Source organism: Styela clava, chromosome 6 (genome assembly GCF_964204865.1).
Source record: "Styela clava chromosome 6, kaStyClav1.hap1.2, whole genome shotgun sequence".
NCBI lineage: Eukaryota > Metazoa > Chordata > Ascidiacea > Stolidobranchia > Styelidae > Styela > Styela clava.
Genome location: NC_135255.1, coordinates 11,683,494 through 11,707,567, shown reverse-complemented (window position 1 = coordinate 11,707,567; position 24,074 = coordinate 11,683,494). Strand labels below are relative to the sequence as shown.

Sequence of the window (24,074 nt, the reverse complement as noted above, 5' to 3'; positions counted from 1 at the left end):
TGTGTAACTGAATTCAAAGCGAGTTGTATATTAACGAAGCGAGTTGTATTTATAACCCATGAGAGTTACTAATAGTTTCAGATTCAGAAAATGTTGTCATCGACAAAATCTAGCATCACTTGTTTTTTAACGATATTAAAACAAACATTGTTCGTCTTAAGTTTCTTCCTTCAAAATTTTTTTTAACCGTTTCAATAAATTAGCGGCTAATTATTAGTCGATATCACGGAGATTCACTTTGGTCAGCAAAATATCTATGCTCTATGCCAGCGTTTCTCAAACTTTTTCGGCCACGGAACACTTAGACGTTTTATCTCGCCTCACGGAACACCAAAAAATGGAAAGCTAAAATTGATAAAGAAAAACGGTGTAATGTAGCGGTTCCCAATGGGTTCGCCGTGACGAGTTGCCAAATGCGCCGCGAAAACTAACAGAATTGTGTTAAACCGTAAATATATACTACTACGATTAAACATACCTGAAATATGATTGAATATTTTACATATTGCATTTATTATAAATGTTTTATTGTTTCCTAATTTAAATGCTGTGTATATGAATCAATAAATTCACAAATTTTTACCTGTCTATGTCGTTTACTTTTCATCACGTAGTGTTTGCCTCCAATGTTACCTCTAATGGAGATAAAAGTAGCCTACTTGCTGCAATTTCGCGAGCTGCAGTTTATTTATCTGCTGAATTGAATTTAGCGAACATGAGTAATTTTTCAGCATTTCATAGTAAAACTAGGCAGAGACGGAGGAAGAAGAGTTGACCTTTTGCCTTTATATTTTTAGACCTACTTGTTTGCTTATAACAAAACCAAAAGGATTGCTGTAAACTTGGGGTTACCATATTTTTGTGACCTCAAAGCGGGACGCCTCCAAAGGCCATAGCTGTGTTTTTTTTCAACTTTAAATTTACCGATTTTACATTAGGCACACATTTAAAACCATTCCGGCTGTCTTCAGTGACTATATTGTCATCGAGAGTGCACGTGGTGTCTGTCTAAAAATCGGTTTCAATTCAATAAATATAAAGGACTTTACGTTAAGCGCCCTTTTGGCGTATGAGGCTTACACGTAACAAATTGTAGCAATTAACCGTTAATAATGTTAGCGGAAAACAACGAAACAAACAAAACCACGCATCCACCTTCAGTAACTATGCTACCACCGGTACGCCACACAGCAACAACAGTATCGAGAACATGCTAAGTAATTGGTAATGTTCATGTATCATGCTGACTGGGTGAACGCCAAAGCGGGACTTTTGGCTGAACGCTCGGGACGCCGGGACAAAACGTTAAAAAGTGGGACTGTCCCGCCTAAAACGGGACGTATGGTGAGTCTATGTAAACTTAACAGTCAAAAAGCTACGCCGACGGTCACGATAATGCCACTACTCTACCTCAGTTAGTCCGCTTTAGGCCGGCAATAACGCGATATTGAACGGTTAGTTTGGCGACAACTTCACGATCCCTAGATCATAATGGCAATATTTTTGATTCCTTCTCCACGGAACACTCGGAAGACGCTCGCGGAACACTAGTGTTCCGCGGAACACAGTTTGGGATACGCTGCTCTATGCTGTTTTTTCTATAACTTTTGTAAATTCACCTAACAATCTGTCGACTCCAATTGTTTCCAACTGTTTTGGGTGTCTGTAATACGTACTAGCTTCCGCGAAATTCAACATGTGTATTTAAGTTTATTTGCCTCAAAAATGTGACAGTATCTACATAATAATTATACGATGTAACAGAGTTTCCAAACTAGGGGTCGCGACCCCAAATTGGGTGATCAAAGGCTATATATGGGAGTGATAAGTAGGTAGGGTCGCAAACAAGTCATGGGGTCGCTGAGTTATGGTCGAGGATGAATGTAAAAACATCCAATATTTGACAAACCATATTAAATTTAGCAGTTTGCACCATGGCTTACTGTAAAACAGGCCCATAGGCATCGCTCTATGCTTATGCCAGGGTGGTTCAAGGTTGTCGGCTCCGCGGGCCACAAATTTGTTTTTTCATTGTTCGCGGACCCCGATAGTGCCAGGAATAGGTAAACAGTGCAATACAAAACAAAGACTTTTTGATGTGCAAACACATAGTTATCAGACATAGCCATTACAGCCTAATAGAATTCGCATTCGATTTTTAGTTTTCTATGATGCCTATATTGTTAGCGTATATTCCCGACCAAAAAGATAGAAAGCCAGATAATAATTTAGACTTCCAAGCACATCATTCAACTTCTCTATTTGCCTCAGCTAGCCATAATACTAGTCAATTCAGTGACATTAATGATGCAACAATATGTCAAAAGATTTTTCTGATCAATTTGATTATGAAAAAAACACGAAATGCGATTTATTGGTTACTTTCCGAATGTGACGCGGGCCACAGATGATAAAGCGGCGGGCCCCATGGGTTTGGACCACCCTGGCTTATGCTATAGAAAATGTAGGTGATTATTGTGACATCACCGTTTGGTTTTAGCTTATATTACTTAATACCATTAATACCACCCAACGACTGACATAATACCACACGACCAATCTCAAAAGCCCAAGTAAAGCTCTAAAGTTCCATGAATATATATATATATATATATATATATTGACCTGGGGTCGCACTGGACACTTGAAAGTTGTCTTTGGGGTTTTTCTGAAAAAAGCTTGGGAACCCCTGTAATAGAGATATGTTAGGGGCTTAATCAGCCCTGATGTTTCGGACATTGCGTTTGAGGGCAGTGTTGGATTAATGTGTAATTTGCAAATAAGCAAAACCATACCTGCCTACAGCCCTATGTCTTACTTTAAGTAAACCTTTAGGTGGGATATCGCGTTGTAGCCTAATTTACCGATTCCTGTTTTTATGTTAAAGTGCGTGCAATTGAATGTTTAGCAGCTGAACTGAAGTAGTCAATTTCAAATGTTACCATACGATATTGTAGCCAGTATTGGGATAAGATTTTCATATATATTGGTGGGGGATGAAATATGATAATTATAGACGGCTGATGTTAATAATTACAGAATTAGAGAAGGCTTTAACATACTGACATATGGTATACTACGGTCTCTCTGGTTACCGTACTTGTCCATGTTTGGTTGCTGGGTTTGGCTTTCCAGCATCCATTGGGCTCGGATTTGAGTTGCACGTTGTTCGGTTATCACAGTACAGCAGTATCCTGGTATCAGAATATGGTGAAACAAAGAATAATAAGAGAGAGTTTACTCAGTTATTACAGTATTAGATTTGTGGAAATCAGAAATTGAAAAACACAGTGTACACACATAACTTATTATACTTTACATACATATGATATTATTAGTAAAAGTGAATGACTTAGTGGTAGCAGGGCATTTAAAATTTTATGGCCATTTAAAACTCAAGTTATCCACCTTTTTCATGCAGTATTTGCTTTGTAATTTCATGGTGAGTTTTTATAGTGACAGGAGATATACAGCTAACTTAATACTGTAATAACATAATTCTGTGATCACGGAATTATTAGGATAGGATAGGATTTACATATTTATCCCGGGGGAGAGGAAAGCCGATAAGAGGGCTTATCCATATGGCGAACCACAGCCTCTCGTCCGGTTACCATTCCAAGTCGGGTATGGGATTAGATTTACTGTATTGTTTGTTTTCGGAAGCATGGACTTGGTGGTGGAGGAAGCCGTAACCGACCAGCGGTTACGTGAACCACCCAACGACGGCGAGGAGTCCAGCAATCCTCTCGCACATAACCATCCCTGCATGGGATTCGAACCTGCGAACCCACGCAGAGTAGTTAGAGGTGCGGTGGCGAGCGTATTCCTAACGCTTAGCCCTGTAGCCCGTTGAGCCACACCGCCGCGGTGAAATGGTACCGTATAATTCAGTCTACTTACAGACTTATTTAGACTATATGCCTTAGTCAAGATAAAGTCTATTCAATCTACATTATCCATTACAGGTATCTGATACTGCGATACCAATAATAAAACATTGGTAAACTAGTTGGTACTACGATGACGATTGTACAATTGCCTGTTCTATCATCGGGAACGTGATCGTGGAAGTGATCTAATATTCTCTTCCAAGCATAAAATCTGCTTTACTGAGTTTGGTTCTATAGGATTATTGAGACAAAATGGAGGCCGAGATTGATTGGAAGGCGAAATATCTTCAATTAGAAAATAAAATGTCTCATTTTCATTCTCAAGCATCGGACATCAGAAATAAGCTTGCAGTGAAGGTATTTTTTGCAATTACCGGTATCTAATTTTTGGAATGTAAGAAATTTTTATCCCCAAGATTTTGTGATCAGTCGGGTCATTCATATCTGAATCACTATTTCCAAAATAATGGTGAGCTATTGACCAAATTAATTAAATTTTTAATGATAATGAACTATCATTAAATCTTTCATTCACATAAAGAGCATTATATGTATTTTTTCTAATAGATGTTATGGGCGAATATAACTGTAGTAATTAATTCATTTTATTCAGGTCAATTGCTTGATTGCTGTTATGAAATTTGTAAAAATAACTTTTTTTAAAACTATTTTACACCTTTGAAAATAAAAAATATCAAAAATGTGTTGTTAATTAAATTTCAGATTGATTCTTTGACAATTGATTGCAAATCGGCAACAGAACGGGCGGAAAAGGCAGAAGAGGAAGTATGTTGTTAATTTTTATTTGATTGAGTAATTGGTTTTATTACTTCCTTTCAATCTGTATCAAGTTGTAAATTTTCTTTCGTATTTTATTTCAAATCATCTAATTGAGTGTAATTGGCTATGATATACTATGTACATTATATAAGTTTTGAAGTACAGCGCGTGGGCCAAATCCGGCCCGTTGGGTACCGTAATTCAATCTGGCCCACCTTGCCCACCCCTGCTCTATAGCATTGATTTAAATTTTTGGGAGAATAAAATTTTCCGCATACTGCTTGTGTAGTGTGGTAGTACTATGAACAGAAATGAATAACATTGAAGCTTTTAGATCTGGAATATTATAACAATGTCAAAAGCATTGTTTATTATTCTTTTTTTATTGTATGAAACCCCATTTTGGTGAGTTCCACATACCTTATGGTTCATTTTATCTCCATTTAATGTAACAATGACATGCAGTTAGTGTGTTACATTACATTGAACAATGAGTGGTTCAAGTCCTGATTCACATGCTCATACTCATTTTAAATTGCAGATTGTAAGACTCGCAAATAGATAAGAATAACCATGAAGTTATGTTTTGGTGCTTAGCACACGTTTGCTATATTGATTCTCTATTGCTAAATATCTGAACCTGTCATCTGCAAAATCTTTCATATCAATTGGTTAGAATGTGAATTTTAATATATGATGATCAATTATTCCGTTTCTGTTACACAGGTCAGAAAACTGAAAGAAAAGTTAGGGTTATTGCAAGATACGAAGGATGAGGAAATAACAGAATTACAGAATAAATTAGAAATTTCCGTAAGAACAGAGAACGCCTTAAATGCAGAGGTTTGTATGTCTCAATCATAAAAATTGCGTGAAAATTTTAAAATGACTCCGTGAGGTTTTCCACATTTTTGCTTCAAGCAAACACACACAATAGTTTTAAAATTTGAAGAGATCAGATTTCAATATGGAGGTAAATTCTGCTACCTATGTTGCATTATCACTTGCATATACCGGTATCACAATTTTAATATTTAATAAAACTGGCATATCTTTTGTTCATTTATGAAAAGTATCTGAAAGAACTGATACTTATGTATTGCATCCTTTCGTTCGTAGTAGCCTGTAGTATTAAATAAATATTTATTCTCTTCAATGAGGCAAATTTTAGTTGACTTGAATACTAACAATCACAGGTATCGTGCTTATAGAAGGTTAGTAGAAAATGGCTATATACTGGTTCCCAAATTTTTCATTTGGATAGTATACAATGAAAAATATGGTTTTTGTGTTGACTTATCAACTTTGTTGGTCTAGCTAAGTTGAGCTAACAATGAGATTTTTCTTCGCTAACTAATGATTGGCTTTTTGTGAAACTGATCTTTGTTGGAAATTTGGAATGACGAGTGATCGCAAATTCTTGACAGATTCCAACGAATGATTTTTTCCTTTAAATAACAAGAATTTAAGATTTTGAAACTTTTCCGTTTATCTCAACTGGCGTTTTGCAGTTCTTATTAATCTATAATGCCCAATTCCTTTCTTTCCTGTCCTGCTATATTATATTTTCTGGCCAAAAACTGCCGAAATTTATGCATGCAATAAAATGAAAATTTCTTCTTTAATTTTTCTCCAATATAAAGGTCCATCTGTCATATCTTTATTGTCGTTTATTTTTTAGAGCGAAACTAAATTTATTATAAGTGAATAGATAATTAACCTATGTGTAAAAATTATGTAAAATGTCTGAAGTAGGTGATAATTAAAATATTCAATATATTTTTTTACAAACTTGAATTTTTTTATTGTGTTAGAAATTAGAATACATGTTGGAAAAATTGCTTCGAATGTATTTTCATAAATTGTCAACTCAGTTTGACAGATTGATTGCAATCCTTTGATATATTGTGCCATGGCTACGAAAACGGTCTGTTACTATATATTAACACCAGTGTCTTAGGTATTTATGCCACATGCTCAATGATTTCTGCTTAGCAAATTGGACTGCCTCTTTATTCGCGAATAAATACATCTGTGTTTTCAATAACCACTAGTTTCTTCCATTGTTTTCTTAAGTGTTTACCCTCTTGTCTTTTCTTTCTGTAGAGGGTTGAAGTGTTCACAGCGCTTGGTATTATCAAATAGTTCAAGTGTCTCTTGATAATGAAGTCAATCCTTTTTTGCATGCCAAATTCTAATATATATCCAACAATCCAAGTAACCTAGGGATATTAAAAAATGATTCAAACAACTCCTAAATTAATTCCATTTGTCAATATTTTCATTTGGTCCATTTATGACCAAACAAGAATCATAAAGATAATCATATTGGCCTGAATGATCATAGTAGACAAAACACAATATTTATTTGTATGATGATGGTTAGCTTGTGTTGCTTTTGTTATATGTAGATAGCTATTCAGGGATGTCCAAAACAAATCGAATATTCGAATACATTCGAAATTGGTTATATTTGATATAGTTCTTGATTTTAGAGACAATTTAGTATATTTTCATTCGAAAATGTTGTTTTAGCCATTTATTATTTTATGATAGATAAAATGTTTATTATTCTGCATAACCAAATTTAATTTCTATGAATTTACAATTGGATTAAAAAATTTCTCTCCAGCAACAGGTCCATTCCGGAATATGTTCGATAGTTCATATTCGAAAAAATCATTCAAGAATGTATTCGGAGTACTGAATTATTTTGTTTTGGCCATCCTTTCGTTAAAAGCTATATTAAAAAATATCTCATCTTTATTTCTTTCACCCATGTAGTACTTTTATGTCTCAAGTTTTGGATACTTCTAACTTTTTGTCGTGTGTATTGTAATTTCTATGTACCATGGTGAATTTGAAAATAAATTTCTTATTTTGTTATCAGATCGAACAAAGAAATGAAGAACAGTCACTTGTACATCAAAAAATAATCAAACTGAAAGGATGGATTTCAGCAAAATTAGAAGAAGTAAATATTTTATTAATATATTTAACAACCAAATACTGGTTTCTTCAAGATTAGAAATAAGTGTAATCAGGAAAAACTTCTTTTCAAGAATAAATATTATTTTTCATTTGAACAAATACTGTTCTTAGCTGTTATGATTTGAGCTACAGTGTATTTTAACACTTATTGTTTTGTGTTTATTTGCGATAAAATTTAAATGAAATAAACCATATGGAAAATAAAATGTAACATAGGATATGGACAATTTTATTCATCCTCGTTTTGGCATTCAGTATACGAAAATAATGCCTATGTATAGACTGTATAGAGAATGAAAAATCATCGACCCATGACAGTGCCTTGATTATATTTATAGTATTTCTACACAATATTGTTAGTTATTGAACAATAACTCGGTATTCTTGTACTTTAAATGTGTTTTTATCATTCTTTCCACTACTGTCACTTGTAAAATGAAACATTAAATTTTTGTCGCTTTGGGAAAGTTCAACACTATTTTTCACTGGGCAACCATTTTTTGAATTACCCTATCTAGTTTTATAAATTTTATAAAAATTATTTATCGCTATTTGAAGATTTATTTGTATCCGTCGCAATATATTTAAAACAATAATGCTGTGTTGTCAACAGGTTGAAGATCAAAAGAAACAATTATTTGAGGCAAATAGAAGAGCAGCAATATCTTTATATGAAATGAAGATTCGAGTTCAAGGTATGTTAATTGGAAGGAATGGAATAGCTCAAACTGTTTATAATAATGTAACAAATTTATCATTTTCGAATATATGGTGGAATTGATATAGAATATTCATCATAATGGTGGTATTTTAATTATTAGTAACTTATCAAGGTGAATTCAGAACATATTTCTGTCACAAAATGACATAATTAATGAAATTTTGAAAATTGTGAGAAATAAGAAAGTAGTTATTTTGCCAGTTTATCTGGTTATATTGAATTAATATTGAACAAGCTAGATTAAAGGCGATGTCCAAACATATGAGTATGCTGTATGAATTTTCATCATTTTCCATACTCGTCTTAAATAAAAAAAGATGGAAGATAATTATCTGAATCAGTGGTTCTGACGTGTGTGTGTCCCCTCATGGGCCCATCGAAAGATTTTTTTACGTCTTTTCGAATGCATTATTTGATTTTGAAAACAAAATGGCAAATTAAAACCACGGTACTATTGTGGCCCATGTCCATCTTGCAAAAGATGACAAATCTAACGAAAAAATCTCACAGAGTAACAAAAGATTTCATGCTCATGTGCATAAACATGTTTATTCAAGTGCTTGAAGTGACCAGTCTTCATATGTAATTTTTATTGCTTCATAGAGCAATTAGAGCATTTTTTGTAATAATTTTAATAAAGTCCAGTTTTATATAACAGTATTAAGAGGTTTTATTTAAAGGGGTCACAAATTTTGGGAAATCAAAAGGTTTTCAAAGTTGGGGGCCAACGATCTAAATACATTCTAGTTAATGGAATTGAAGTCTTCATATGTTTTTTGATACTTGAAAAGCTTCAAACTCTTATTGTCTCAGTTCTCTCACAAAGGTCTTGGCACGGTAGCAAGTAAAATAATAAATATTTAATGAGAAACGTTCTAGATACACTTGTGCTCGAGGAACTTCTTGACACAAGTACAGGCTCTAAGTAATATGTCATTCCCAAAATTAGATTATGATGCCATTATGATTGAAGGCTTTTTGCATATTCCTCTGGGGTATATTTCATTCATTATGCATATAGCTGTCTGGTATTGTCTATCCTGAGATGACCGAACAGAACGTCTTTTCTATTCAAAATGAATTATGAATATGTGTTATTGAGTATACAGGTGTATGTTCTAAATGAATGAGACAGAAATTGATAAAATCAATATTTAATCAAGAGATGGATTTTTTTAATCACAAAAGCTGAGAAAAAATTGATTATAATGGTTTTTAACATATTTCATTTTCTTTCACTTGCTCTGAGCAAGACACAAGCAATCATTGATATGTAATGTAAGCCAATTACATTTTGAAAGAACCGGAATCTTCTAGGTTATTAGTGTTTACCCAATTTATCACCCCCTGGGTGAGGTGGTGGGCATCGGATTTGAATTTTTAATCGACGATGCCAATGTCATTGTAATTGCACCCATCACACCCTTCCTACAAGTAAATGGCTAATCTTCAAATAAAAATATTTGTTAATCATCAATATATAAAAAGAATATTAATTATTTTGAAACGATTTATTACTGTATAGTTTTTAGATGTATACATTCACTTTGATAATTTATTGGTTCTCATTTAGCAGGTTATTATGTGTTTATTACTCAACTTTATAAAGTCACAATACTCTTTCAAAGCACCCAAAAACAATTTTTTTCATTCATTTCTGTTTCGAATCTAGATCTTACTGCTGAAAATGAAAATTTGAAACAAACTGGATTTTCACCGAATCATAAGAAACATGAAACAATAACGTCTGATGATATATCCATCGATTCTTCCATGACAAGTACTTCACCGTTACCCAGCTCACATACCATGGTATGTAGGTAGTATTGCTCTCACGAAACTTGTTGAACATTATGTATGCATTCTTAGATTAAGCAAAATAGTTAGTAATCGGATGATTTGGAAATGAAAATCTGATGTACTATATCGCCGGATGAGAACAGAAGGGGCCTAAGTCACATTTTTGCAAAATTCACTTTTTTTCAATATTTTGGGGTTTTGAGCCATGCTCTACAAGGTGGTGGTCTTGAAATCCTGAATTTCTCAATAATAAAAATTTTAGCTGGACTTAGGACTGTAAAAGTTAAGAACAGAATGGGCCTAAGTCCAGCTAAAATTTTTAATATTATGAAATTCAGAATTTCAAGACCACCACCTTGTAGAGCATGGCTCAAAACTCTAAAATACTGAAAAAAGCTAGTCCCAAGTTCCAATATGATGGTAATGAACATCATGAATGAAATGTCCGAAACTTACATCCCTAAAAATTTCTTCAGTGCAACTTAGGCCTATGTCACCTTGTTTTACCTTGCATCCCATACAAAAAAATTCAGAAGTTGAGAACAGAATGGGCCAAAGTCCATTATGGGGTTAAAAAAGCAGGAAGGAATTGAAGCTGAAGTGCCAAAAAATATGGATTACAAAGATATTCACATCCACATTAAAATAACCAGAGCTCAGGTCTTTACTAAGTGTGAATATCTAGAAATTCAAAAATAAAAAGATTCCAAATTGTTTTTTGCGTTTTTCTCAAAACTCAAAATTGTGACTTAGGCCTGTTCTGTTCTCACCCGGCGATATTGTCTAGTTGGCAGATAACCTTATTTTTTGGAGTGAACTTCTTAAAATCATTGCAACAATGACACTCTTCATTTATTTTGAAACTTATTATTTAGGAATTAAATAGCAAGCTTAAGAAAACTTTGCACAGCATTTACAGAGCTAACCAAATTTGAATTGTAATCATAAATTTTGTAGTGGCATCCTAAATTTTTTTTAATTACAAATCCCAAATTGGCTATTATTAGTGTGTAATGTACTATCATATAATTCTGTATGGTTTGGAGCTTTTTGAATTTTAGTTGTCACCCATAATTTTGCTCAAAGATGAGTTTCCTTTACTTTTGCCTGGGTGCGAATAACTTACATAGAGCAAACTTGGCGAAAAAAACTTGACAAAAGCTAATTTTTTACCAGGATATATCTTCCTCTCCACCCCCCGTACCCCCACACAAGGATAAAAACGAACAGAATAAATCGCCTTCACATACTAAACACAACAACAACAATCACCATCGAGAAGTTAGTCCAACAAATACTCCGCAAGTTCTTCCACATCTTTCAGAAGATAATTCATGGGCGCATGATAGTTCAAGCGCAAGCACTTCAGAAACAATCAGCCACATATCGATTGATTCTGAAAATAAAAAAGACTTAAAATCGAGGCACGGGGGCGGTAAACGGACTGGTCACAAGTCTTCAGAAATAACGGTTGATATTGTGTTAGATCATCGAGTACCCAACGATCCAATACTAAGTCCAAAATGGGTTGTAGATAATAAAAAGAGTAAAAAGAAGTCGGCAACGCTTCCGAAGACTCGTTCTGTTAATAAAAAAGATCAATCTTCAACTCCTCATCATAGTTCGTTGATCGAAACTTTTGGAAGTATAACAAGAAAATTTCGGGGATTCACTGATTCTCATCAACATTCGTCTCCCACAAGAGGGCTGAGACGAACGCAAAGTGCTGGAAAAAAAGAAAGCAAATCACATGTGTCGAGAAGTAGTACGAAAAACAGCTCAAAGCACGTATCGACTCCAATGCCTGATTTAATAACAAAGGAATTTGTGAAGTCAAAATCTTCAGGTTGGTTAATGAAAATTTGAAAGATTATACTTTGGTTTTTCACTATGACATAATATGATTCTACTGAAAACTGGAACAGTTCTATAAAAATAATACATTTAAAATCTTAGAATTCAAAGACTAAATTTTCAGCACTGGGCATTTGAAATGCATTTGTGCTCACAAAGCTGATTGCCGTTTGGCCATCTGCAGAGTGTTGCTGGTTCAAATCAGGCTATATGCTAAAGCAGCGGTTTTCAACTTTTTGGTGTAGTGGAGCCCAATTGAAATATTCCAGAGGCTCGAGGAAACCTATAGTTTATTTGTCTTATGCAAAAATGCAAAAAAATCACAATTTAGATACTTGTATTTATATAAAAGTCTAATATCGGAAAACAAAATGATCTTTGAAGTGTAGCAAGTTTAATAATATTGGTGAATAGGTATTCGATTATATCTTTGAATTTGAACTCTTGGAACCCCCGCTCTGTATCTTCAGAACCCTAGGGTGCTGCGGAACCATGGTTGAAAATCACTGTGCTAGAGGTTTTCTAGATGCTTCGGGCTTTGGCCCATAGTGTGGGTATGGCTACAGCTACAGCTTCCCTCTCCATCGAGACCATGCATTTGAAACAAATTACTGGTTAACTTATCCCATTTTCCACATAGACTGGTAGGCGGATGAAAGTCTTATTCGTCACATGATTGAGCCATCTTGTTTTCTTTTCTCTTCCCATGATAAATATGGATTCCTATCCATTTACAGGACAATCGGGACTTGACGATTCACTCCAGGAAGTAGAAGAAGAAAATTTATCAAACAAATCAGAAAAAATGGAAATTACTGAAAACAACAGTGCCCCGGCATCTGGATATTTTTCTACATCACTTCCTTCTCCTATGCTAGCTGCTGTGCTTCCTCGTACAAAAAGATCGCAGTCCATGAGAACGACAAGGAAGAGGCCTCCTACACCACCACTACATCAAGTTCCAACATGGGTATAATACTAGTTCTAACAATAAAAGAAATAATTGTGTTTTTGACAAACTCTAGGCGGTGGCACATCATGCTAAGCATTAGGAATATGTTCGCCACAGCTCTGATAGTCTGGCGCAACAAGTGGTTAGAGCAGTGTTTCCCAACCCGAGTCCGCGGTCTCAAATGAGTCCGGTACCAGTACAGTACTGGTAGTGGTAAGTGTTGCACGAACAGCTCAGATTTGTGGAATTCACAAAAATAGGAATCAAAACAAAATATAATCGGTCCCTTTATACGCATTTTTGTGTCCACGGATTGTCATGATATTTTCTGAGTAGTATTGCTTTTATTTCGCCAACACAATCGCATATTAAAACGATCACAATTAAATTAATAATAAAGCAAGGCGATGAATATTCATTTTTCATTTACTAATATATTTTAAATATATTTTTATTAAGTACTGAATCAAGTTGTACTTTCTGGAAATTTATAACAGATAGTGAGATTTTTCTAACGACGATAACAAATTTGCAAGATCGCAAAAATATGTAACAAAATTAAATATAATCGGGCAATATAGTCTCACATTATTATGTTCACAGATTGCCGATTGGCATTTTAAAGAAAAAATGCTTCCACCTTGACGTAAGTCGACGCAACCGCGAGTTACCATGAACACCATCAAATTAAGACTTGGATTGAATATTGTGCGACAGAAAGCCAATTATACACTGAAAAAGTCGGCTCTTTTTAACGAACGCGTAATTGCGTCAAATTTCCGATTTTAAAATTCGTTACAATTCTGTTGTATTTGATTTTATTGCTTCTTCGCACAGGTTGCAATAAACGCACTTTGAGTCCGCAAAGGTTTTCGCGGGTGAGATAATAGTCCGCGACCAAAAAAGGTTGGGAAACACTGGTTTAGAGTCTCTGGAAGCAGGCCACTGGTAATAAAAGTTTGAGAATCAATAGTTTTATACCATTTTTCCATGTCACATTCAAAGTTTACTATTATTTTTAGGAAACAAAAATTTACAATTTGACAAAAACTGGATTCCAGCTTCGTGCCAGTGAGGTTGCTCGAAATTATATTTCTAGAGGTAAGTGATGAGTAATCAATTTTAATAAAAACTTCAATACTTTGTAGTAATAATTCACTGCCTTTTTAGCTTCACAGATTTCGGTCTGCTACCATTCAACAAAGGAAAAAACAAGTGCATTATACAAGGTAATAATAAAAGATAATTAAATCGCAGATTATCACTTCATAGGCAACCATAATTTGTTACCAAAATAGTTCGAACTTTACTAAATGTTTTCAAATCCATTTACACACATATAATGAGAATATGTTATAAACAGTTTAAAATTTAAATCCCAGATGTAGGATGGTAGTTTTACTTATTTTTTTCCCTAAAAACGAACTAAATACCTAATTCGCTATTATTTTTATCTTACTTTCAGAAATTGGAACCTGATGTGCCAGTGTACACCAAAGTATTCGGCGTAAGTTGCAATTACTTTTTTCGATATCTGAATTTTTTGTATGTTAGAATATGCTATTGCCAACCTAGCTACCTATCCGTCTTCTATGCTTTTGTGCAGTTTGATGAATGTATGCCTGAAGAAGTCTGACTTTGGTCAGATGAAACATTAAAAAAAAATATATTTGTGTTAGTGTGCAGTAAAACTCTTGAATCCCTTAGGATTAGAGGAAGTTACCATTCTAATGTATGTATCAGATTGAGATATCTACAAACGATTTTCATATTAATCCAAAATTGAATATTAAAGAGATTTATGTGATTATTCGATAATCGGGAATATAATTTCCATGTAGGCTAAATGACAGAAATATGAGATATTCGAGAATAAAAATTTTTTTTTAAAAACTACATTTTTGTATTAGAATCATTGCTTTTAAGGAAGTTCACAAAGATTATTTTTAAAAAGATTCTTCTTTAGATTTTAGAATGTCCTTAATTTAAATTTTTATTATTATTTCTACTACATGGCATTACATTTGTATTCCAGAAAATTCTATTACTTCGGAGAAATGCTTTCACAGAGGCAACAGATTCATCTGATGATGAGTTTTCTTCATCTGTTGCTTCTGAACTCAGTCATTTGAAGAATATGTCATCTTCAGGAAATGTTCAGTATTCATACACTCTTCCATTGAGAAGAAACGGAAGTCCAGGCCAATCTAGAGCCATCAAAAGAGGTGGGAAATATAATATACTAAATATTTTTTATACGCTTTTCGCTAAGAACTGGGCTCTGCTCATGTAACAACTGTTAGATAAGGATCTACTATTTCATAGTATAGAACAATGGTCGGCAAACTGCGTGTACTACTGGGCCATATAATATTATACACATTTCCAGTAGCGTGTGAGCCACATTACATACCGCCTAGATACAATCAGTACATTAAACTTCAAATTATGACGCATGTGCGATTTCTATTTCTGTTTTAATTACAACTAACAGGAGGCACATTTGGGTAAAACTGCAAAATACATGCCATACAACAGCCATTATTGCGACAAATATCCGTATACAGATAATAATAAGTTTATGAGTAGGTTTTGTTATTTGCATTAAAAGTCGTTCGAGTGCCACAAAAAATTTGTTTGTGAGCTTCATTTGGCCCATGGGCCACTGTTTGTTGGCCACTGGCGTATAATGACTGGGATTTTGCAAATAAGAGACACAATTTTGGTTACCAAGTTTTTGTTGTCAGTCATCAAAAGTTGCAAAGTAAATTGCAATTATGAATATTTTATGACATTTTTCAAATATGAATTCCTAATATACACAAAATTGAATTGATTACATAAAAATTATAGATATACCGACGCTCCAAAAGTGTGTGTAGTGTGTATATGGAGGTAACTAATTTTGTTCGCCTATTTTACATCAAGGTGTGTAAAGGGACTGAAACCTATGGGCAGGTTCACTTGGCTAATACAGACAAACATACCTCTTCACTTTCCCATACCCATATTTTTTTAGAGACAAATTTTAAATTTTTTCTGTGCAAAATTCGAGAATAGTCAATTTTTTGCTGAATTTTCCTATTGATTGTACTTGTACGACTTCAAATACATTCTGAAATATTATTTTCGAATACAGAATATCAAATAAATTATAAATTCAACGAAGCAGCTCATGCAAGAAAATTTATATTCAATTAGTTTCTATTATTTATAGCTTTCAGAAATTAAAAAAGGCCTCATTGCAACTCATAATAATTTTCAAATTACTCCTAAATCCGAAATTTAGGAATCATTTTTGTACATCCATGTCTATAATAGCCGCCCTTTTTTTCAAATGACCCAAATTTAAAAATAAAAATAGATTTTGTGATATCTTGTGACCCAAGGATATGCTCGAAGACCAAACGTGTAGTATTTTTGTCACCAAAATGAATAGATAATGTAACACAATCATTTTTATATGAGATCATTTCCCCAAAAATCACTTTAAAGTGAGAAAACTGTGCATGTTTGCCATCATCGAGTTTTTAAAATCAACTTTACTTACTTACCGGTAAGCAAAATAAATGCTGTTAAGCTTGTACGCAGTGATGCTTACCACACCTGCAATTACTATTGAGCAACACAATACTAAATATAAAATATACAATAAAATTTACTATACAATAAAATTAGTAACTTTTAGGTTTTTATTGAAAAAAGCAGGCGACTCAAGAAAATTTTCAGCCGACTCGTTGAGAACGCTGGTCTTTAATATATCTGTAAACAAAACTGTCAGTAGATTTAAACATTCATTGTAATTGCCAATCATAGGCTTAGAAGTGAAATCTTTACTTTTGTGTATATTTGTTATTGTTACGGCTTTACCAATAACTTGTTGACCTTTATGCTTACGTATCTAGAACATTGTTTATGTGATAACTGGCTAGCGTAAATAATTGACTGCATTTGCTATTCATTCACGTAATGGTTGTTCAATCTTAAAAATTGTCCGTCCATCTTCGATAGATATATTTCCTTATAAAAATATGTATGGATATTGGTGATATTTACTATGAACTCTGAATGTGTCATCTATACTATTCAATCCAGAAATTTTTTTTTTTTCAAAAATTTTGATTTTGGAATCCATTACCTCTACCACACAGCTGATTTCAGCTCTTGTGCCAGTTACCATGTATTACTGTGTTTCCTCAAAAATAAGACAGGGTTTTATTTTCATTTTACTTTCGAAAAAATAACACTAGGGCTTATGTTTGGGGGATGTCTTTTATTTTCATTTATCAAAAATAGAATTACAAATAGAGAATGAGGTATAAGTAGATACATTTGAAATTTTCAAATATACAAAATATGAAAACCGATATTCATTCATTTATCATTTACATGTTTTTGTTTATAAAAATTTGTTAGGTCTTAGTTTAAGGGGAGGGATCATATGAAAATCATATCTAAAATTCCGACTAGGCCCAATTTTCTGGGAAACACTGTGTGCACCTCCATAATTTAATATGGATTCAGCGGCCCTTGACATTTCGATGACTGCCCGTAACTTTGCTCATGCTCAGAAATGAGTCATCATCACTTGTGACTGTGAGTGAGTGGAGGTGACTTTATTCTAAATTTGGCACTGAATTCTCATATAGACTGTTTTTATATTTCATTTCTGTTACAGCTAACTCTGCTCATTCCATCACAAGTTCCGAAGGTGATTATTCGATTCCACCAGATGCAATTTCTCTATGCAGTGACAGTTCTGAGCCTGAACATAAACTATATAAAACTGGTAGAACTGGGGCACCTGCAGCAGCCAGCAGTCGAGTGAATAGTAGTTGTAGCACTAGTCCAGAAAATGGAACTTCGCCTTTATTATCTCCTGCTAATTTACAGCAACCTTCGTTGGTAGGTTTTTGTTTTTTACTGTTTGTTACTGTTGAAAATTTGGTTTGTTACTGAGTTCTTATTTGTTCATATGCACATGTGAAGTTGATTCATTTATGAAAACAAGCACTTTTTGTCATGTTAAAATTATATGCTGTAAGAGTTTTCAAATACCCTACCCTCTAAAAATTTCGGTGTGACGATTAGTGCTAAGCGTTAGAAATACGCTTGCCACCACACTTCTGATCAACCTGCATGGGTGTGCAGGTTTGAATTCTGTGTTGGAAAGATGTATGCGAGAAGATTGCTGGACGGACGCCTTGCCACCGTGAGGTGGTTCACGTAACTGCTGGTCTGATCCGACATCTTCCCTCCAACATCTAGCCCATTCTTGTGAAACAAATACCTGGCTATTCAATCTCATACTCGACATAAAATGGTAACCGGACAAGAGGCTGTAGTTCGCCATATGATTAAGCCATCTTATCAGCTTTTCTCTCCACATGGATAAATATGTAAATCCAAAAAAATCTCACTCTTGGGGTTCTGGTTCTTTAAAAAAATATTTTCCTTTTATGCATGAATCATCACTTATCCGTAGCCATTTACGTAGGGAAGGCATGATAACATGTAATGAAAAGTGCGATCTTCATTATCAAGCTGGAATATACTATCTAGTCTGCGAGATTACTTACATAATATACTTACTTCAGGTACAGGACAAATGTGGATTTTTGTCCAAACTTAGTGGTTGTTCGAGGACTTGGCAGAAGAGATGGTTTGTTCTGAAACCCGGAAAATTGCAGTATTATTTTTCTCCTGTGAGTGTATTTTCAGTATTACATTATATCCGCTAATCAAGAATATGTTCATAAATTGTAGATTTAGGAAGAAGTACTCTACTCAGGGATTTACCAAATTCAAAAAATAATTCGCTTTTTTGAACGCTTTCTGAAAAAATATCCAAATCTTGGTATATATTCTATTTTGAGATTGAGTTTATAAAGAATAAGTTACACAGGACTTGATAAAAAAGGGCAATTTTCACTTGGAAATTTTAAAATGGCTTCTACTACCCATAGGTAAAATACAGTAGCTTTGACCACAGTTCCAACTTTGTTAAGAATATTATTTTTGGGGAATTGCTGGTAAAAAATTTTGTCTTCACTTTCGTGACCATATATTTGAGCATTGCTTGTTATTCCACGAATTTTACTTTTCCAGAATGATGTAACAAGAAAACCGCTTGGTGAAATTTTATTGAATAATGAAACATCATTCAAAATAGAATCTGGAGATGATTGTCATCCTATATTCGAAATATCAAATGAAAAGAAAGTTATCTATATAAGTGCTGATACATACTATGCTGCTGAAGATTGGCTTAGAGGTAGGTAATAACGGAATAAAGTGTAAATTTTAAAATTTATTTCTACCATTCAACTAAACTTGAATTCATGCTCAAAAAGGTAAATTATGCCTGGTGGGTCGTGAAAAGGCTTTGACAATATTGTCAGAACCTGCCATACTTATTCTTCTTCCCTCCTTCTGTGTGAAAGCCTCCACTTTTATGTGTAAAAAATTTTGGTGCAAAAATATGCAAGCACATTGGTCCTATTAAGTTCCTGAGAGTTGTGAACAAATTTGGGACATCCTGAAGGATGCGCACCAAGATGGCTCACAACCTGAACTCAGGTTGTGTACCAGGTTAATATTCAGGTTATGCGACATCTTGGTGCGCATACTTCAGGAGCACCCAAATTTGCGTATGCCAAGTGGGTCGCGATGGAAAACGTTTGCACAATTTTGTTCTTATATATTCATGCATTGATTATTTCTTCATAATTTTTTTCTGTTATTGTCCTCAGCACTCAACATTTCACTGAATCGTCCACGTACCCTTGGTTTAAGAAAAGCAGGAAGGTATAGAAGTATAACTGAAAATAAAATTAAGTTAAAAGGATGGTTGGAACGTTCATCGAAAGATGGAAAACATAGGAAATTATGGACTTGTCTCGGAAGTTCATCATTGTATTTTTACAATGATGATGAAGAAAAGGTACAGTACTACCTAAATAGTTATGTCTTATGAAACAAGAGAGCAATGTGGTCATGAGAGTCAAAGATCAAAAAAGTGTTCCTGTTAATTGAAATCATTTAGCAAAAATTTGATGAAATATTGTGCCACGGTAGAAATTCAAAAATACAAAGTTATAGCCTTCTAGTGAATTTGGTTCTCCCGTGTATGTGTACCAGGTTAGGGTTAGGCCATAATTTTATTCCAATTTTCCTTAGTTTATTTCCAATATGAGTTCGTGGACTGTCTGTCTGTGTTAGCCAAGTGAATATCCACCCTGTCCATCCTTTTACACAACTTGATGTAAAGTACCGGTAGGCGAACAAAATTAGTCACCTCCATATTGATACACGTACTTCTGGAACGCTGTGAATTCTATCTTTTTTAAATTTAACATATTTTATTGGCCCAGTAGTAGCAAAGAAATGCGATTCTTTCACAGCGAAAACAACCCTAATTAGACTAACAACAAGAATTAGCAAAGCAATTCATATATATACAGTAATTGTAACTTTGACCAAGAAAGTGCCTTAGGTCGTTACAAAATAATACCCCCAAATTTCAGCCTAATGTAAATTTCATTGGATAACGAATTTCAAAGGACCTTTTTCATTCCATAAGAACTAAAAGCTGGTAAGACGATTCGATCATATCGATAGCCACCGACGCTTTCCTGGCTGCCAGTCAAAGTTGATGGTTGATGGCTCCCCACGTCTTTTGAGAAATTCAGCAATCCTCATGCCCATGATTCGAACTTACGAACCCACTCAGGGTAATCATAGGCTTGCTTATTATTGTTTGAACCACTCAAAGACCTCAGAGTCCGGCAAACCACACACATAATTTCTGGTTTGGTATTCGAACCTGCGAATCCACGCAGGATTCTTAGCACTGTATCGTATAATATTATTAAACATAGAGATGTGGATATTCAAATATTCCTGACATGAGAGTATTGATGGAGGTAATTTTATTGTATAGGAATTCGTTGGGAGAATGGGATTAAAAGATTGTGCAATTGAACCTTTGGATGATGAAAATTCTGTTTGTGTAAAATTTCCAACCTCTAGAAGGCAGCAAAGAGCAGATGTATATTTGACATACACAACTAAAATGGAAAAGGTAATATTAATTGTTTGCAAAAAGCATGTTTTTTTTTGCAAAATTTCTCAAATTCTACACGTTAATTCTCGGAACTAAGGCTTATCGTATGTATAGTATAAAGTTTAGTTATTTCATTTTTTTCACCTTTTGAGCTTATAGAAAAGAACGAATTGACAATTATAGAAAAGTTTATATCCGGAGGACAGGATAGACTATAAGATGTCCTGATCAAATGGAACACTGAGGCATTTCGTCCGGTTACCAGTCCATGTCGGGCATGGGGTTAGTTAGTCGGTTTTTTGTTTCAGATACCTGGTAGAGGAACCGTAACTCCTCAACGCTCACTTGATCCAGTCCAGCAATCCCCTCGCACATATTTAACTCCTGCAGGATTCAAATCTGAGAACTTGCATAGGGTAGCAGAAGGGTATGAATAGCAGTCAAAAGTTATTAGATTCTGAGTAATCTTGTAGAATAATTCAGTTAGAAATGTCTTAACTCATTCTTGTAGCCAGGTTTCGTAGTCAACTTTTGATACTTATCTTTACCATTTTAGGATGCATGGCTCTACTGGCTAACGATTGCAAGTGGCAGTTTATCTTTGTCATTGAGTGGGACACATACAACTGAATCAAGTATAGGCACACAATATGAACGTCTAGTTACAAGAATGATGTATGTTGCAATGTGTACTGCTGATAACAAAGAGGATTCTATACCGGTAGCGGCCGCAAGTCCACTCTGGCGGAATCAAATTCTATCATTTAATAGAGATGCGCCGGCACAACCTTTAACCACTCTAACTTCCGAAGCGTTACACACCGAAGCTGTAAAGATGATTAAGGTATATTGAAAACGATATAAAAATTTTGTTTGTTACATGTAATTAAACTATGATACCTTCTTAATGATGTTTGTCTATAGGAGAATGTATTCAAATGGGATCGTATATATGTCCCTATATTTAATTCAGATAATTTTCAGATATTCCAAAAATTACTTCGTAAGCGTTAACATGGTTAAGTAGCTGTCCATCTGGTGTCTATATGGTTGCCAGTTAATGCAAGATTATAAATTGAGGTGTAAGACACAATGAAAAATTTGGAACTAGTTAGAAGTATAAGTAGTAGAAAAAAATATGCTTTTCATCTTATTAATTTTATAGTTTTCGAAAATATTATTGAGCCTTTTTATTTTAAACAAATAGAAAATTTTTTTAAATAATCAGAATTTCAAAAAATTTGTATATATATATATAAAACATGCCCTGTTATGCCTTGTTTTCCCATGGAAATTTCTTATCAATATTGGCACACTTTTTTTACACAATTTTCTCTTCATTCTGCAGATATGTCAACTTTTTATGAACATAGAATTAGATTCTGCTTCTGTTGATTATCATGTAACGTTAGCTCAACGTACTGCTTCTACTTGTCTCACACATCAACAATTACAAGGAGAAATCTACTCACAACTCATTAAACAGTGCAATGGAAAAATAGCAAAACAAAATTCTTCGTCATTTAGTCCGAAGCATAATAACATGACAAAGATAAAAACATCAACTGTAACGGATGATGAAACAGCCGTACTGCAGGTGAACATTACTGTTTTTTTGAAACAAACTGTTTTGCTAAATTGTTGGGTTGCTATGAAAAAAACACTTTTCTAGTTTTCGTCACATAGACTTACCGTAATATTTTACTCGAGTCCTATGAGGCCGTATATTTGATCCAAAGTTTTGACAGTTTTTATAATAAATATTCATGTCACACATTACTATGGCCAGGACTTAATTGTTCTTTGGAATCACCCTAGTTATGGATCCATAGGATATTTCCCTTTCCAGATGTTGAGATATCCCCCTTGGTAATGCTTCTTTCCTGTGTCTCTGAAACATATAAATAAGCAGAAAAAATGCCTTCAGATTCACTTTTTAACTTGGAGCACAAAAACTGAAATACTAAGTAATGCATTTACACAATTTTGCTTTTTTTTTTTAATTTTAGCCCATCAAGGTGGCGGGGGTTTCTCACTATTTAAATAACAATAAAAATAGTTAGGGCTTCAATTGCCTATCCCTATTAATAATACTGGGCTATTCTAACTTATATCAAATTGTTTCATTGTATATGTAATAAAAGTAGTGTGGGTTGGAGACTGGTATTGTGGTTCAATGATTGACTATGATTAGTGTAAAACTTATGTCAGTTCATTGTTTCACTTTTGCATGGTTGTATTGAGGTTGATGCCGGAGATGATTCAATTATTAAATGTGCAATATCTCACACATTTTTCAGTTTTAAATTTTATTTTCAGGTTTGGAAATTGCTTGCATTAATTGTTCCACTCTTCCTACCACACCATAGACTGTTGTGGTTCCTGAAAGCTCATCTTCAAAGGCATGCTGATGATAAGTACGATTCATGTATTTTCTTTATTTTTTATATATTTTTTTTATCCCTTTTTCACCTCAAAAATGCTGTGGACAAACATTTCTCGATACGTAAGGGGCTACCACTTTTGAAAGTACTGGAATTTTCTCATTCTGACTTACTCTAGCCCAGTGATATAATTTATGTTTAAATTCCAGGTATTCAATCTGTGATACCAATATAATTAGGTCTAATGCTGTGGCACACAACACACGGCACACATGCCCAGTCTGACACACTATGAGTTTTAATGTGGCACACGAACGGTTTGGTAATAGTAATTCTTGTATTTATAATAAATCCTAATAACGTATATATCAAAATGAACCTACTCATGTTTATGCATTGCTAGCACATAGCCCTGTTATCAGCTATTATGTTTATTATTAAACGTGTTGTTATGTGTTTTACGGTAGTTCGTTTACAATACCAACAGTTATTTAAACGTGGCATGGCATGTGACAAGATTATTTTGAAAAGTTTAGTACTTATTCTTACTTGAGTTCTGCACCCCTGATCTACTACTAGTTGTGCCATATGATATTGCAGAAAGTAAATTAGTATTAAAACTTTGTAAAACTTG

General features: G+C 34.0%; 1 protein-coding gene across 1 annotated transcript in view; it reads left to right on the top strand.

Moving 5' to 3' along the window:
• The first annotated feature begins 3,959 nt into the window (after nucleotides 1-3,959).
• LOC120330991 (pleckstrin homology domain-containing family H member 1-like) overlaps nucleotides 3,960-24,074 on the top strand; it is a 28,781-nt gene continuing 8,666 nt past the window's right edge. Inside the window, exons 1-20 of the mRNA XM_078113722.1 lie at nucleotides 3,960-4,250; nucleotides 4,617-4,679; nucleotides 5,400-5,516; nucleotides 7,564-7,647; nucleotides 8,278-8,359; nucleotides 10,058-10,197; nucleotides 11,362-12,031; nucleotides 12,777-13,009; nucleotides 14,014-14,092; nucleotides 14,162-14,220; nucleotides 14,457-14,498; nucleotides 15,027-15,216; nucleotides 17,670-17,896; nucleotides 18,589-18,696; nucleotides 19,100-19,265; nucleotides 19,744-19,934; nucleotides 20,934-21,074; nucleotides 21,613-21,900; nucleotides 22,405-22,653; nucleotides 23,376-23,473. Coding sequence (XP_077969848.1) covers nucleotides 4,146-4,250; nucleotides 4,617-4,679; nucleotides 5,400-5,516; nucleotides 7,564-7,647; nucleotides 8,278-8,359; nucleotides 10,058-10,197; nucleotides 11,362-12,031; nucleotides 12,777-13,009; nucleotides 14,014-14,092; nucleotides 14,162-14,220; nucleotides 14,457-14,498; nucleotides 15,027-15,216; nucleotides 17,670-17,896; nucleotides 18,589-18,696; nucleotides 19,100-19,265; nucleotides 19,744-19,934; nucleotides 20,934-21,074; nucleotides 21,613-21,900; nucleotides 22,405-22,653; nucleotides 23,376-23,473 — 3,332 coding nt within the window. The 5' untranslated portion in view covers nucleotides 3,960-4,145. The remainder of the gene's footprint in view (nucleotides 4,251-4,616; nucleotides 4,680-5,399; nucleotides 5,517-7,563; nucleotides 7,648-8,277; nucleotides 8,360-10,057; nucleotides 10,198-11,361; nucleotides 12,032-12,776; nucleotides 13,010-14,013; nucleotides 14,093-14,161; nucleotides 14,221-14,456; nucleotides 14,499-15,026; nucleotides 15,217-17,669; nucleotides 17,897-18,588; nucleotides 18,697-19,099; nucleotides 19,266-19,743; nucleotides 19,935-20,933; nucleotides 21,075-21,612; nucleotides 21,901-22,404; nucleotides 22,654-23,375; nucleotides 23,474-24,074) is intronic.